The 17,528-nt window shown below is 39.0% G+C and overlaps 1 protein-coding gene across 12 annotated transcripts in view; it reads right to left on the reverse strand.

Moving 5' to 3' along the window:
* The window catches only part of ATOSA (atos homolog A), a 144,914-nt gene that overhangs the window by 15,245 nt on the left and 112,141 nt on the right, over positions 1-17,528 (reverse strand). For all 12 annotated transcript variants that reach the window (XR_011380911.1, XR_011380910.1, XR_001794986.3 and 9 more), the window contains 3 exons: positions 13,896-14,009; positions 8,994-9,073; positions 7,821-7,929 (listed from right to left, as the gene is read on the reverse strand). Coding sequence is in view for 9 of the 12 variants with exons in the window: in XM_070054212.1 (XP_069910313.1) it covers positions 7,821-7,929; positions 8,994-9,073; positions 13,896-14,009 (303 nt within the window). In the remaining 3 variants the exon portion in view is untranslated. The remainder of the gene's footprint in view (positions 1-7,820; positions 7,930-8,993; positions 9,074-13,895; positions 14,010-17,528) is intronic.

The raw sequence follows: 17,528 nt of genomic DNA on the forward strand, positions 1-17,528 counted from the left end.
AATACAGAAAAAATTTTCCTAGGAAAAGCAAATAGAGAAATGCTTGTGGATAAAATGAACAATTAATAATAGTTGCTAACTTTATCTAAGATAATTTAGAGCTTTTTGAATTTAATACATTAGGACAGAGTACATGCTAGGCCCTACTCACTGTAAAGTGGCAAGAAAAGGAAACAAAAGGCAGATGGATAACAAATAAAACTGTCCCTATTTGTAATTGATATGATTGTCCACATTAAAAAAAAAAAAGTGCACAGAATCTTTAACAAGATCAAGTGAGCTAAGCAAGATCACAGGTGTTACACATGCATACAACTCATATTTGAATATACTAGCAATGAACAGGGAATTAATTTATATGTATGATTTATAATAACATCAGAAAACATGAAATGCTCATGTATAACTTTATGAAAGTATGCCAAAATTCTGTATCCTGAAAACTATAAAAAAACTGATGAAAGGTGCCAGCGTTGTGACATAGCAGGTAACACCACAGCCTGCAATCCCAGCATCTCATATGGGTGCCAGTTCGACTCCTGGCTGCTCCAGTCATAATCCATCTCCCAGCTAATGCGTCTTTGAAGAACAGTGGAAGATGGCCCAAGTTGGGTCTCTGCACTCATGTGGGAGACCCAAAAGAAGCTCAAGGCTCCCAGCCTTGGCCATTGCAGCCATTTGGGGAGTGAACCAGCAAATGGAAGATCTTTCTCTCTCTCTCTAACTCTGCTTTTCAAACAAATAAAAATAAATCTTTAAAAAACTTATGAAATAAATAAAAGAATATGTAAATGAATAAACTTGATGGATTGGTAGGCTTAACAACTTCAAATATCAATTTCCCACAAATTGGTCTCCACGAATTAGACATCTATATGCATAAAAATGAACCTTGACCACACATCTCATATCATATACAAAGATTAAAATAGATCACATATCTACACGTGAAAAAAACTTCTAGGGGCCAGTGCTGTAGTGTAGTAGGCTAAACCTTTGGCGCCAGCTTCCTATATGGGCACTAGTTCACATTTCAGCTTCTCCTCTTCTCATCCAGCTCTCTGCTATGACCTCGAAAAGCAGTAGAAGATGCCCTATGTGCTTGAGCCACTGCACTCGCATGGGAGACCCGGAAGAAGCTCTTGGGCTGCTGGCTTCGGGTCAGCTCAGCTCTGGCTGTTGCAGCTATTTGGAGAGTGAACCGGCAAATGGAGGACCTTTCTCTTTGCCTCTCCCTCTCTTGTAACTCCATCTCTCAAACAATAAAACCTTTAAAAAATTTAAAAAAAATACAAACTTTTAAAAGAAAACCTTTGTGACCTTGGGTTAGGCCAGTGGTTCTCAACTAGGGGACACAGGGCAATGTTTGGAAACATTCTTTGCTTGCTCATCAAGAGTATACTACTGTTGGGATCAAGTAAGTTAAGGTCTAAGATTCTGCTCAACATTCTGGGATGCAGACAGCCCCCTTGTAATAAATAATTGTCTAGCAAAAATATCAATAGTGCCAAAGTAAAAAAGACTAGGCCTAGGCAAGGATTTTTCAAAACACAACATCAAAAGCAAGATACACGAAAGAAAATAATAAATTAGACCTCAGAAAAGTTAAAATCTTTTGTTCTTCAAAACACAGTGTTCCAAAAACGTAAAGCCAAACTTCAGTCTTGAAGAAAATAGTTGGAAAACATATATGCCTATATGGCAAGAAGCACTGAAAAAGAGGTTCAAGGTGATTATTCATTAGGCAAATACAAATTAAAACCATAATAATTAAAATGAAAACGACTGCCTATTACAAACAGTGGCCAGGATGTAGAGGAGCTTGAACTGTCACACAATGCTTGTACCAATTAAAATATGGCACAGCCACTTTGGAAAATAGTTTGGTAGTTTTTTTTTTTTTTTTAAGATTTATTTATTTATTTGAAAGTCAGAGTTACACAGCGAAAGGAGGAGGAGGAGAAGGAGAAGGGGGAGAGGGAGAGGCAGAGGGAGAGAGGGGGAGAGGGGGGAGAGGGGGGAGAGGGGGGAGATTGATTGATCTTCCATTCACTGGTTCACTCCCCAACTGGCCACAACAGCCAATCTGAAGCCAGGATCCCGGAGTTTCTTCCAGGTCTCCCACACAGGTATAGGGGCTCAAGGTCTTGGACTGTCTTCTACTGCTTTACCAGACTACAGCAGAGAGCTGGATGGGAAGAGGAGCAGCTGGAACTCAAACCAGTGCCCATACGGGATGCCCGTACTGCAGGCTGCCGCTTTACCTGCTATGCCACAGTGCCTCCCCCTGGGTAGTTTCTTGAAGAGTTATATATACAACTACCCTACTACTCAGATTTTTTTTAGAGTTATTTATTTATTTGAAAGAGAAAGAAGAAGCAGAGGCAGAGAGATACAGAGATCTTCCATCCACTGATTCACTCCCCAGATCACAGCAATGGCTAGGGCTGGGCCAGGCCTAAGTCAGGAGCCAGGAGCTTCTTCTGGGTCTCCCATATGGGTGCAGGGGCCCAAAGACTTGGGCCCTGGGCCATTCTCTGCTGCTTTCTCAGGTACACAAGTGGGAGCTAGATCATAAGTGGAGCAGCTGTGACTCAAATGGAGCCCATATGGGATATGGGCACTGCAGGTGGTGGCTTTACCTACTACGCCACAGCACTGGCCCCTACACAGACTTTATATTCTTTTCAAAATGAAAATTTATGTCCACACAAAAATTAATACATGAATTTAGCTGTAGTTTATTTTTGCTAGCCAAGAAAGAGAGACAGCCTAAATTTCTAGAATCAGGTGAACGAACAGATTGTTGCATATCTGCACAACAATAATAAAAAGGAATATTTTGTAGAATCTAATACACAGGACAACATGGATAATCTCAAAATAATGATGGTGAGTGAAAGAAGCCACCAAACCAGTGTTCCAAGAGAAAATATAAGTCCATTTATATAAAACTCTAGCAAATACAAGATATTTTATAGTGACAGTGCAATTCCCTAATATGGGAAAAATAACTCATTTCTGATTATTGACAATATTATACTGGACTGAACTGACAGAAGAAGGGAATCACAGGAATAGATATGACAGGTTTTATAGTAGAAAACTCTAAATTGTGGCAATAAAAGATGACTAATTAGCCACAGAAATCAGATGGACAGCCTTTTACTTGGCTATTATTCTTGGTCATTTTATTTATAGAAATTATCTAAGGCTGCACAAATAACACCAAAATATCAAGATTATCCTTAACAACATTATAGGACTAAGACTTTTCCCTGTTTCATGAAACAAGACCAATATGCCAAGTTAATAATTAAAGTCCATCCTCCACCCCCTTGCTTTTTTTTGTTTGTTTAAGATCTATTTACTTATTTGAAAATCAAAGTTACAGGTAGATGGGGAGAGCCAGAGAAAAATCTTCTGTCCGCTGGTTCATTCCTCAGATGGCCACAGTAGCCAGAACTGGGCCAGGCTGAAGCCAGGAGCCAGGAGCTTTTTCCAGGTCTTCTGGGTGGCAAGGGCTCAAATACTTGGGCTATGTTCCATTGCTTTTCCCAGGACATTAGCAGGGAGCTGGATAGGAAGTGGAACAGCTGAGACATGAGCTGGCACCCATACGGGATACTGGCATTGCAGGCAGTGACTTTACTAGCTACACCACAACACTGGCCTCTCTTTATTTTATTATTATTATTATTGTAAAGATTTATTTTTATTTATTTTAAAAACAGAGTTAGAGAGAGAGGTAGAGACAAAGAGAAAAAGGTCTTTCATCTATTGGTTCACTCCACAAATGGCTCCAACAGCTGGAGCTGAGCTGATCCAAAGCCAAGAACCAGGATCTTCTTCTAGGTCTCCTACATGGGTGCAGGGGCCCAAGGACTTGGGCCATCCTCTGCTCCTTTCCCAGGTGCATTAGCAGGGAGCTGGATTGGAAGTTGAACAGCTGGCCCTATATGGGATTGCCGGTACTGCAGGCTGGTGCTTTAACCCACTATGCCACAGTGCCAGCCCCTCTTTAATTATTTTGTAAAGACTTTTTATTTATTTGAATGTCAGAGTTACAGAGGGAGAAAGGGGGGAGCGAGAATACCATCCCCCCTTTTAAACAGCCAGAGGGTGTCAAATTCACTAAGTAATTAAGCCAGTCCCAAAGGGACAAATATCATATGTTCTCCCTGATTGGCGACAACTAACTGAGCACCAAAGGGGAAACTTGTTGAAGTGAAATGGACACTATGAGAAACAGTGACTTGATCAGCTCTTGTCCTGACGGTTGATGTACAATGTAATACTTTATCCATTTTAGTATTTTTTTTGTTCTAGTACCATTGGTTGAACTCTGTAATTAACACACAATTATTCTTAGGTGTTTAAATTTTAGCTGAAAAGTGATTCCTGTTAGGAATTTGGAAAACATCATGTTGAGTGAAATAAGCCAATCCCAAAGGGACAAATACCACTTGTTCTCCTTGATAGGTGACAACTAACTGAGCACCAAAAAGGAAACCTGTTAAAGTGAAATGAACACTATGAGAAACGGTGACTTGATCAGCCCTCACCCTGACTGTTGATGAGCAGCTTAATATGTTATCCCTCTTCGTATTTTTTTTGTTTGTTCTACTTAATACTTTTGGTTGAATACTGTAATCAATACACAATTCTTCTTAAGTGCTGAAACTTAACTGAAAAGTGATCCCTGTTAAATATAAGAGTGGGAATGAGAGAGGGAAGAGATGTGCAATTCGGGACATGCTCAAGCTGACTTACCTCAAATGGTAGAGTTAGAAACATACCAGGGGATTCGAATTCAATCCCATCAAGGTGGCATGTACCAATGCCATCTCACTAGTCCCAGTGATCAATTTCTGTTCACAACTGATCATAATGATAGGACTAAGAACCAAAGGGATCACATAAACAAGAATAGTGTCTGCAAATACTAGCTGATAGAATCAAAAAGGGAGAGAATGATCCAACATGGGAAGTGAGATACACAGCAGACCCATAGAATGGCAAATGTCCTAACAGCACTCTGGCCTCATAATCAGCCCTTAAGGCATGTGGATCTGGCTGAAATGCCCATGAGAGTATTTCAGGCATGGAAAGCCAAGACACTCTGGGGGAAAAAAAACCTAAATGAAAGATCTCCGTGAGTGAGATCCCAGTGGAAAGAATGGGTCATCAAAGAAGGAGGTACCTTTCTCTGAAGGGAGGAGAGAACTTCCACTTTGACCATGGCCTTGTCTAAAAATGATCAGAGTCAGTGAACTCAGGGGGCTTCCATAGCCTTGGCAGCTCATGACAAGAGCCTAGGGTGATTACTGATGCCATAAACAAGAGTGTCAATTTGTTAAGTCAACAACAGGAGTCACTGTGCACTTACTCCTCATGTAGGATCTTTGTCCTTAGTGTGCTGTACATTGAGAGTTAATGCTATAACTAGTACTCAAACAGTATTTTTCACTTTATGTTTCTGTGTGGGAGCAAACTGTTGAAATCTTTACTTAATGTATGCTAAACTGATCTTCTGTATATAAAGAGAATCGAAAATGAATCTTGATGTGAATGGAAGGGGAGAGGGAGTGGATAAGGGGAGGGTTGTGGGTTGGAGGGACATTATGAGGGGGAAGCCATTGTAATCAATATTCTGTACTTTGGAAATTTATACTCATTAAATAAAAGTTAAAAAAAATTGAAAAAAATTTCACTAAGTAAAGCAGATATCAATGGTAATTATTGCAGAGTATCAACTTCATGAAAAGATGGATGTTTGGGGTGGGTGCTGTGGCACAGCAAGTTAAGCTGCTGACTGGGATGCCTACATCCCATATTAAGAGTGCCAGTTTGAGTTCCGACTACTTCACTCCTGATCAAGATTCCTGCTAATGCACCTGGGAAGGCAGTGGGTGATGGTAAATATACTTGGGTTCCTGCCATCCATATGGGAATCTTGATGGAGTTCTTGGCTTCTGGCTTTCGCCTGAACCAACCCCAGCCATTAGGGGAACCAGTAGGTAGAAGATGTCTTTCTGTGTCTCTCCTCTGTCATGCTGTTTTTTAAATAAACAAATCTTTACAAATAAGTGGATGTATGAAACGGATAGTCTCAGAATTCTGAATTTCTTAAGTCGCTTGAAAAATGTATGCATATCTGCATAAACAGAATCCTCTGAAAACAATATACCAATCATTTAACCATCTTTCCTTTTTGTAGGGTTTTCACACATCGGACTGCTCTTTTTACCTCTTAAATTTCTTGTAGTAGAAAGGTTGCTTAGCACCTGGTCCTTATAATGGCCTATGCAATTTTAATTCTATGATAGTTTAAAACATCTGACTTGATACCTTGAAGGTGACATGGAAGAGGGATAAATTTATCACAAAATACCTTTTTATTTCTATTAAAACTTTGAAAGATACCCTCAATATTAAAATAGCTATAAACATACTATTAATATATTAAAAGACAATTTTTTATTATTTATTTTAATGTATAAATATTTATTTATTTGAAAGGCAGAGTGACAGCAAGGAAGGCAGAGAGAGAGAGGTATCTTCCATCTGCTGATTCACTACCCAAATGGCTACAACAATGAGGGCTGGGCCAGTCCGAAGTCAGAAATTTGTATGGGACTCCAATGTGGGTAGCAGGGACCCAAGTATTTGGACCATCAGGTACTGCTTTTCAGAAGCATTAGTAGGAAGTAGGATTGGAAGCCAAGTAGTTAGGACTTAATTCTAGTTTCAATATGAGATACAAATGTCCTAAGCAGCAGCTTAATCCACTGTGCTACAATACTCCTTTTTATTATTAATAAAAATTCAAAATTTCAATTATTTTCTCCTAAGAACTTCACCAATTAAAATCAATTTTAAAATATTATTTACAGATTCATGTTTAAAGTTAACCTGACTCTTAACTAAAGACAACTGAATTAATGACACAACTGATCCCAAGTAGAAATACTCATATTAAATAAGGAGTACATGTATCTAAGATCTTTATCAGTTGATTTTTAAAAAAATTTTTTTGACAGGCAGTGTGGACAGTGAGAGAGAGAGACAGAGAGAAAGGTCTTCCTTTGCCATTGGTTCACCCTCCAATGGCCGCTGCAGCTGGTGCACCATGCTGATCCAAAGCCAGGAACCAGGTGCTTCCTCCTGGTCTCCCATGCGGGTACAGGGCCCAAGCACTTGGGCTATCCTCCACTGCACTCCCAGGCCACAGCAGAGAAGTGGACTGGAAAAGGAGCAACTAGGACAGAATCTGGCACCCCAACCGGGACTAGAACCCAGTGTGCCGGCGCCACAGGCAGAGGATTAGCCTATTGAGGCACGACGCTGGCCAATCAGTTGATTTTTAGAAGTAAGATTATAGAATAGATTTTAGCTTTATGGAAAAGTTACAAACAGAACACAGAGAATAATTCAATTTTTCATATCAACCTCCTTTGTCATGAAGGAACTACTACTATTAGTCCACCATAACTTTTCATGGAGTCCTAGAGACAATTTCACCCATAGAAGATATGGTCAATTCTAACTTCCTGGCTATGGAGTCAGATAACTCTATCCCACGTGATTTCACCCAAGCACTCTATCTCTTTTAATAGATAATCCAATTCTATGATACCACTATCAACTATTGCTCCAACTTCCCTTGTCACAAAAATAAAAAAGAAAAAAGAATTTCAAGGTTTTGGAAAAAGACAATATATTTATTCCATTTTACAAAGTTAAAGACATAAATGACACCCTAGACACAGGTGAAATTAAGAAATTTCAAATCATAAAATAGCGTCAAAACATATTACCTCAAAATTTCCAAGAAGACTAAGACTTGTTATAGGTGGGGCACTAGAACTCAAAAACGGCTTTTCATGAATATCTGGATCATCTTCAATGTTTAAACATGGTTGAGGACTATTAAAAAACAAATCAGCAAAACAACACATTAACCATAATACTTTCTCACCCACTTTTGTTTGTTCTTATTTTTTGAGAGACAGAGAGAAATCTCTCATCTACCGATTCACTACCCAAAGGCCTGCATAGCTGAGTCTGGGAACTTAAAACTGGTTTCAAACATGGCTGGCAGAGCCCTAGCTATCTGAACCATTCCCTGATGCCTCTCAGGGTCTACATTAGTAGGAAGCTAGAATCAGGAGTGCCTCTGAGATTTTAACCCAGGCACTCTCACATGGGATGCAGGTGTCCCAACCACCAGGCCAAATGTCTGTTACCTAATTTACTTTTGCACAAAATTAAATTAGGAAAATTCAAACAATGTCTCCCAACCTAACCATAATAAAATTAATGTCATCAAATTTTAAAGTAAAAAATTTCAAGTTTAAAATTATTATATTTTATAATCTGTAATGTTATTTGATAAAGCACATATATTGTATATACATAAAAATCATTCTAAAAGGTTACAAGGTGAAATTTATAATATGCTCATAGTTACTAGAAACATTTGCATAATAATGCAGGCTTCTGTATCAATCCCCACTTTCAGTTGAAAATGAGATTAGAAAGGAAGATTATATAACTGTCTACAGTCATACCACCCTGAACACACCTGATCTCAGAAGATTATGTAACTGAAGAATACAATCAGGGTACTGTTTTCCAATGTGCAAGAAACTGTCAAGGCTTGTCTTTTTTTGTTTGTTTGTTTGGGTTGGTTTTTTTGTTTTTGCAAAAGAATAAGAGGTAGAGTTTAATGACCAGAAACAGAAAATTCACTTAAATATTAAATACTAAAATCAATCCATTTGTGTATCATGATAACCAATACACAGTTGATACTCATGGTCTTAATTTCTTCCTTTCTCATCTTGAATAACTATATGTATATAATATCATACAGAAAATCAAGAGTCATACTACAATTTTGAATGTTAGAGTGACAATTATTTATTGTGAAAAACCAGCATTTTTGGAAATTCCATTTTATATACAAAAAACAATTTAAAGCTAAATACCTTCTAGATGATAAGCTTTTCAGATGTGGTAATGAAGAATCCAGATCAAAGTAACCTGATTGTGTTTTCCTTTGAGGAACCTAAGGACAAAATAATCATTTGTAGCATTAAAGATTGCAATTTTTACTTGAATTGCTGAAACATGTTCCAAATGAAAGTTAAGTATATGTTATTCCCCTCCAAACAACTTACCTAAAATACTAATTATTACACATTTCTCTTTATGTTCTCATTTTATTAACTAGTAAAAATATAGATGGTTGATAAAAGCATTTTTACTAGGTTTCAACGTTTTGGAAGCAGAGCCACTTTTTCCCAAAATAAAATATTATATGGACTCTTTCTAAATAAGCAAGTAATTTTTTAAGCTTTATGTACTTCTTTATTGTGAGGGGAGAAAGAGCACAATTCATATCTTTAAAAAGGGAAAAAAAGGAATTAAACACAGATAGGAACCTGGGGTCCTGCCAGAACTGTCCCATCGCAACCACTGCAACATTTCCAAGAATGCTAAGGCTCTCACAATTGTATATAAAACTGCATTTAAAACAAACTACCCCACCTGTACACTCACCTGCCAATCAGACTATGTAACCATGCCCACTTTGGGAGTAAATAAAAGGCCTGGAATTTGGTGGATCCTTCCCTTGTTGCCCGGCTGGGCTGCCCACTCTGCTTTCCTGCCTGGTTGCTTGCTTCATTCACGTGGCTCAGGGCCTGCTCTCTGCCTTTGCATTGCTGCTGTGCTCAGCCACCTGTGGCTGCTCATAACCATAAGCTTGCTCCACGTGGCTCGCTCCTGTTCTGCCCTCTGCCTGGTATGGACCCAACTTAGCTTCTAGACTTCTCCCTCTTCCCTAATTAAAGCCCTCACTTTCCTGTGCATTCCTCTCACTGAATAAAAAACTTAAAAACTTAAAAAAAATAATAAAACTACCACTTAACTCAAAACATCCTGAAAATAAAAGACTCAAATGTGAATTAAAGGTAAAACGATATACAACATGTAAGTAAGCTTTGTTTCTAGAATCAATATTAAATGTGAAGGTACTTCAAAAAGTTTATGGGGAAAATGGAATTAAAAGGTAGATTTATGGGCCGGCGCTATGGCGCAGCAGGTTAAAGCCCTGGCCTGAAGCGCTGGCATCCCAAATGGGTGCCGGTTCGAGTTCTGGCTGCTCCTCTTTCGATTCAGCTTTCTGCTATGGCCTGGGATAGCAGTAGAAAATGGCCCAAGTCCTTGGGCCCCTGCACCCACATGGGAGACCCAGAGGAAGCTCCTGGCTTCAGATCGGCACAGCTCTGGCAATTGCGTCCAATTGGGAAGTGAACCATCGGATGGAAGACTCTCTGCCTCTCCTCTCTCTGTAATTCTGACTTTCAAATAAATAAATAAATCTTTTTAAAAAAGGTAGATTTATTTTCATGCAAAAATGTTAAAATTCATGAATAATTGGAGCTCTTATAAAGTTCATGGAAAATAGTTCATAAAAAATGCATGTTTTTGGAACTTTGGAACTAGATGTATTAAAAATATTATTTTGTCCTCCATAGCTCTTTCACATCTTACCATCTTTATTTCTCTCTATGAAATACTTCAAATGCTTTCTTAAAAATTCTCTACCCATTCACTAAATCTCTACTTGACTGATTCTAGTCCACTGTATAACCCACCTGCATGTATATGTATGTATGTATGTGTGTATGTATGTGTATGTATGTGTACTTCAAATAAGTCATTTTCATATCTAGAATTTCTATTTAATCCTTTTCTCAAATAAATGTTTCTTCATCTAAGTCCCCATTTTTGACTTTATGTATTTCTCAGAACATTTTAAACAAAATTATTATTTTTAAAAGTTAATTAATTAGGCCGGTGCCATGGCTCAATAGGCTAATCCTCTGCCTGCAGCGCAGGCACCCTGGGTTCTAGTCCCGGTCGGGGTGCCAGATTCTGTCCTGGTTGCCCCTCTTCCAAGGCAACCCCTCTGCTGTGGCCCGGGAGTGCAGTGGAGGATGGCCCAAGTGCTTGGGCCCTGCACCCCATGGGAGACCAGGAGAAGCACCTGGCTCCTGGCTTTGGATCAGCGCGGTGCGCCGGCCGCGGCGGCCATTGGAGGGTGAACCAACGGTAAAAGGAAGACCTTTCTGTCTCTGTCTCTCTCTCTCACTGTCCACTCTGCCTGTCCAAAAAAAAAAAAAAAAAAAATTAATTAATTAGAGAGGCAGAGTTACAGAGAGAAGGAGAGATGGATAGAGAGGTCTTCCATCCACTGGTTCACTCCTCAAATCGTTGAAATGGATGGAACTGGGCCGATCCAAAGCCAGGAGTGAAAAGCTTCTTCCAGGCCTCCTACATGGGTGCAGGGGCCCAAGGACTTCAGCCATCCTCTGCTGTTTTCCCAGGACTTAAACCGGTGCCCCAGTAGGGGATGCCAGAGCTGTAGGCTGGGACTTTAACCTGCTGCACCACAGCACCAGCCCCTATTATTCTTTACAGATTTATTTATTTATTTGAAAGGCAGAATTACAGAGAGGCAGAGGCAGAGAGAGAGAGAGGTCTTCCATCTACTGGGTCACTCCCCAAATGGCCTCAATGGCCAGGGCTGAGCCAGGACAAAGCCAAGAGCCAGGGCTTCTTCCAGGTCTTCCATGTGGGTACAGGGGCCCAAGGGCCATCTTCCACTGTTTTCCCAGGCACATTAGCAGGGAGCTGGGTCAGAAGCGGAGCAGCTAGTACTTGAACAGGTGCCCATATGAGACGTCAGTGCTGCTGTCAGTAGTTTAATCTGCTGTACCATAGTGCAAGCCTCCCTCTGATATTATCTTTAGCAAGAGGTATTTTCTATGAAAATACACCCTTGGTGTCCTGGATTACAGATGTGGAATAGTTTCATATTTCTTCTGCTGGTACTGAATTTATTTCATGGGTTCCAATTTAGTTTTTATGCCATTTATTAGCTAGATGTCTTTAAACACAGAGGTAGCATAAATTCAAAACCCTACCAGGGTGTCTTGGGTTTAAGTCCAATTCTTTGGGGGGGGCTTCTCCTCCCTACCCCTCCCATACCTCACTGATGCATGCTTGAGTTAACAGGGGGGATCTTTTTCTCTTCTTCAATTTATGGAAGGCCAGTCCTCCCCATTTCTGGCTTCTCGAGGAGTCCACTTTCAGATTTCAAGACTTGCAGCCTTGTCTCTTATGCCAACAAAGGCATTCAACCCTAGTACTGCATTGGATTCAGATAGTCTAGCAGTGAATCTTTGTTCTGCCAATGGACATTTGGATATTTACAACATCATATATTGGCCAAACAAAATTATCAGCTTAAAAACCAGCCTGCTATTGATTTACTGAATTTCAAGTCCTTCCTGCAATTGCCTTGGCAGGACCAAACCACATGACTTCATTGGCCTTATATAACTCATGGGCCAGACATTTCCCACCCCTGGCCTAAAGGGACATAATTTTCCCCCAAATTCATACTCCAGGACTTATGTTTCTTGTTATTATGCTATTCTTATGTATTAGAAGTTGTTATATTTCATTTAGAATTTCTATGTTTGGGAAAAAAGATGGGTCTTCCTGTATCAATTCAGTCCAGAAATATCAATAATGTATTCAATAATGACCAGAAGTATATAGTGGTTTTTATGCCAGCTCAATGCTGATAAATTTTCTCCTGATTAAAGATCTCATAGGTAAAACAAACATTTGGAGTTGTTTTAAATTGTTTAGAATTTAATTTCTCTAAGATAAACAGCCATGGTCCAATTTTTAATTTTAAGTTCCAGATCTCTTATTTTTTTTAAAGATTTATTTATTTATTTGAAAGTCAGAATTATAGAGAGAGAGAGGGAGAGACAAAGATCTTTCATTTACTGGTTCACTCCCCAAATGGCTGCAATGGTCAGGGCTGGGCCAGACGGAGGCCAGGAGTCTGGAGCCTCTTCTGGGTCTCCCTTGAGCCATCCTCTGCTGCTTTCCTAGGTGCATTAGCGGGGGCCTGGATCAGAAGCAGAGCAGCTAGGAGTCAAACTAGGGCCCATATGGGATGCTGGTGCCATAACCCACTGTGCCACAGCACCTGCCCCAGTAACTGTTTTTGGAATACACTCTAGGCATTATACTTTTTGAATATACTAAAACACTCATCAACAAACTACCTTATGTTAGTAACAAAATATCAGGTTTCTAGTTCTGCAGTGATACTGACTGCTTACCTCATGTTTAACTGAAAAGGCAGTCATTCCAATTATTCAGTGAGTGCTCTCTGTGTGCCAGGAATAACACTTATCATTGGCTGAACACTAAGGTAGATATTAACATCCTTACTTACAGACAAGGAAACCAAGGCTACAAAGAAATTATATCACCTATCTAATGTCACAAACTAGAGTGAAGTCAGTGTGACTCCAAAGTGATACTTTTAATCACTGCACTCAGATCTATAAATCTATTTGCAAAAACGGAGTAGGGATATTCATCTGTATAGAAATAAGATGATTAAGTAGATGAGTTCCAAGTAAAAAAGTCATGAATTATTTTTCCCAAGTGATCCACTTGGTGGTGTCAGTACTTACTAAGATAACAATCTATTTATATATAATCTACTTGAAACCAGGTACTTCTTTTTTCTTTTTAGGTTTTATAACAATTAAAAGAACTGGCTAAAGAATTTGAGAAATTTCATATCCCTAATAGAACAAACTTCATTTTTATTCAATTTTTACTTATCTTCCATATTACCACCTAGCCATTAAATATGCTATAAAGTATTTTTCAATTGGAAATTTATTTTAAAGATACTTAGGTATTTTCAACTAAAATTTGAATAAAATTATCTGTAAATATTTCAGAGGCTTGCAAGTTCTAAGCATGAGATAAAAGAAAATGCTTACAGGACTTGAAAGGAGAGGCAATCCAGTTCGAGGATGAAAGGCTCTGGTTGAAGTTCCATCCAATGAATGAAAATTGTGTTTTTGCCAGACACTTGAATGTTTCACTGTAGTCCTCTGTTAGGAAAGGAATTCTATTTTAATGGTAATACTCAAATACCATTAAAGGATTTGTGCAGTTTTTTACATTACTTATTCCTAATGTCTAATACATTCTGGGGTAATGCATCCCTGGTGGTGAAGCTAAAGATACATACCTGTATCTGATGTCTATATCCACACACATAAATAATTCTAAGTAGAAAATAATATCTAAGTTTTTCTGAAGCATTTAATAAGCTAATACCTTACTTTAATTTGAATAAAAACCACTCACAGATAGAAAAATTAGTATAATATTCTAAAATACAAAGCTATGTTAAAATCATTTATGATTTCAGAGCATACAACTTGATAGGGCCTGATAAAGAAATCTAATACTGCAAATCAAATTTATATAAAATCCAATCACAGCATTATGTATTGGGGGGGGGGGTTCATGATATAGGAAATAAACTAAGTCTTAAGAATTGAGCAAATTAAGGGCCAGCATTATAGCATAGTAAGTAAAGCTGCACTGGCATCCATATGGGCACCAGTTCCAGTCCCAGCTGCTCCACTTCTGAATTAGCTCCCTGCTAGTGCACCTGGGAAAGCAGCACAGGATGGCTTAAATGCTTGGGCCCCTGCACCCATATGGGAGACCCAGAAGAAGCTCCTGGCTCCTGGCTTTGGATGGGCCCAGCCCCAGGCTGTTGCAGCCATTTGGGTTGGGGAATAAACCAGCAGATGGAAGATCTCTCTTTGTATCTCCTCTCTAACTCTGACTTCTAACTCCCTCTCTGTAACTCTGATTCCCAAATAAATAAAATTTTTAAAAATTATTTATTTATTTATTTGAGAGACAGAGTTACAGACAGAGAGCGAATGGTCTTCCATTGGCTGGTTCAATCCCCACGTGGCCACAACAGCTGCAGCTGGGAGGATGTGAAGCCAGGAGCCTGGAGCTTCTTCTGGGTCTCCTGTATGGGTGCAGGGACCCAAGCACTTGAGCCATCTTCTGCTGCTTTCCTAGGCCATTAGCAGACAGCTGGATAGGAAGAAGAGCAGCTAGGACATGAACCAGAGCCCAATGGGATGCTGGGTCTACAAGTGGAGGCTTAACCTACTACAGCACAGTGCTAGCCCCCAAAACAAATAAGTCCTTTAAAAAAAAAAAAAAAAAAAAAAAAAAGAAGGAATTGAGCAAACGTATATCCTAACATCAGAAATTCAAACAAAACACATGAGTAAAAATTGGAAAGCAATAATTTGAATCTTGGCTCCACTGACTAGCTGTGAGACCTTGTGCAATTTATTTAACCTCTCTAGCCTAAGTTCTCATTTGTAAATTGACATTAGTTGAAGTAACTTGATAGAATCATAAGATGATTAAGTAAGCCAACATGTGTAAATAGAGGCATACAGTAAAAATGGCATATGAAATACTTTAAATAAGCACGCACACAAAAAAGAATCTTAATGGCTTGAAAAATAACATGGCCATAAGAATGGGAATAGGAGAGGGAGGAAGAAGGAGAAGGGTGGGAGGGCAGGTAGGGTGGAAAGAATCACTATGTTCCTAAATTTGTGTTTATGAGATGCATGAGGTTTGTATACCCTAAATAAAAGGTTTCTGGGTGGGGGGAGAAAAAAAAATAACATGGTCAGATCCCTATTAACATCAGAATGGATCATGAAAAGCTAATATATTCTTTCTTAAAAAGATAGAGAGATAATAATTTATTTATCTAGCTATCATCTACATATCTATTTTTTGAAAGGCAGAGTGTCAGAGACAAAGAGACAGAGACAGAGAGGTAATTTCCATCTGTTGGTTTACTTTCCAAATGTCTGTCATCAGCCTGGGCTGAGCCAAACTATAGCCAGGAGCCTGGAACTTCATGTGGGTCTTGCACATACATGGCAGGAACTCAAGCAAATGAGCCATCACCTGCTGCTTCTCAGGTACATTAGCAGGAAGCTGGATTGGAAGTGGATTAGCTAGGATTTAAACTGACACTCCAATATGAGATGTATTTCTCCTGGCAGCAGCTTAATCCACTATGCCACAACACCCATCCCAAGAGTTAATATAATCTTATGATCATGGTAGGTTTTTGGGACAATTATAATTTTAAGAAATTAGTAACTATCATTTGATTAAACTGCTTATCTTAGAGCCAGATAGGTAGATAAAAACTGGAAACATGGGGGATAGGCATTTAGTTCAGTGGTTAAAACTGCCTGGGACACTCACAACCCCTATCATAGTGCCTGGGTTCAAGTCAGGCTCCTCTACTTCCAATACAGGATTCTTCTAATGTGCACTCCGGGAGGTAGCAGATGACGGCTCAAGTAATTTGGTTTCTGCCATCCACGTGTAGATGTAGGTGAATTCCAGGCTCCTAACTTTGGTCTGGCCCAAAAATACTGTAAAAAATGAACTGGAAATAATATATATATATATATATACACACACACACACACATATATATATAAAGATATATTTATATTAATATATAAATATATATAAAAACCAATCAGAGGGAGTAAAGATGATCAATCAAGGTCATTCAGATTTGGATTCAAGGCAGTTAAAAACTAGTCGGCTGGGGCTGGGGCTGGGACTGTGGCGCAGTAGGTTAATCCTCTGCTTGTGGTGCCAGCATTTCACATAGGTGCCGGTTCTAGTCTCAGCTGCTCCTCTTCCGATCCAGCTCTCTGCTTTAGCCTGGGAAGGCACTGGAAGATGGCCCAGGTCTTTGGGCCCCTGCATCCAAGTGGGAGACCTGGAAGCAGCTCCTGGCTCCTGGCGCTGTATTAGCACAGCTCCAGTCATTGTGGCCATTTGGGGAGCAAACCAGTGGATGGAAGACCTTTTTCTTTGTCTCTTCCTCTCACTGTCTATAACTCTACCTCTCAAATAAAAATAAAATCTTTAAAAAAAAATTAGACTTCCATAAAATCGAAATGTATACTTGTTTAGAGAAATAAAGGAAATTTGATCCTAATAATAAGTCCTAGAAGTTAGAAGTCAGTTGATTAAAATGAAAATTATCTTTTCTTTATATAGTACATCAAAGGTCTATGAAATCATTAACTAACCCAAAGCTTAACACTATGGGCACTCTACTTATACTAGGCCAGAGCTGCTAACAAACAGTACATTAAGTTAACAAAAGTTTAATTTCTGATTCCTACTTACTTTCCAGCAATTATTCATAAGTACTTAAATAAACAAAGGACAACAGGAAGAACTCAAATGAAACAAGGACTTGTATGATCTACAAATTTGTCTGATTATTATGAAGCAGAAGAAACCTAGGACTGCAAATCAAGTGAAGGGCCTGGGGGCCAGTTAAGCCACTAAGGACTTGTAAAGCTGCTAGTATTTCAGTTATTCTCTGAGTCCTAGTTTCCTCATAACTGTCATACATGTCCCATGGTGAAATATCAGAATTAAATGTTCTATAATCATGTGATATTGAAGAAAGCAATATACACAGAACATAGAAAAATCAACATATTGTTTATGCATATTAGACAGCATTCATT

This window comes from Oryctolagus cuniculus, chromosome 12, assembly GCF_964237555.1.
Source record: "Oryctolagus cuniculus chromosome 12, mOryCun1.1, whole genome shotgun sequence".
Lineage (NCBI taxonomy): Eukaryota > Metazoa > Chordata > Mammalia > Lagomorpha > Leporidae > Oryctolagus > Oryctolagus cuniculus.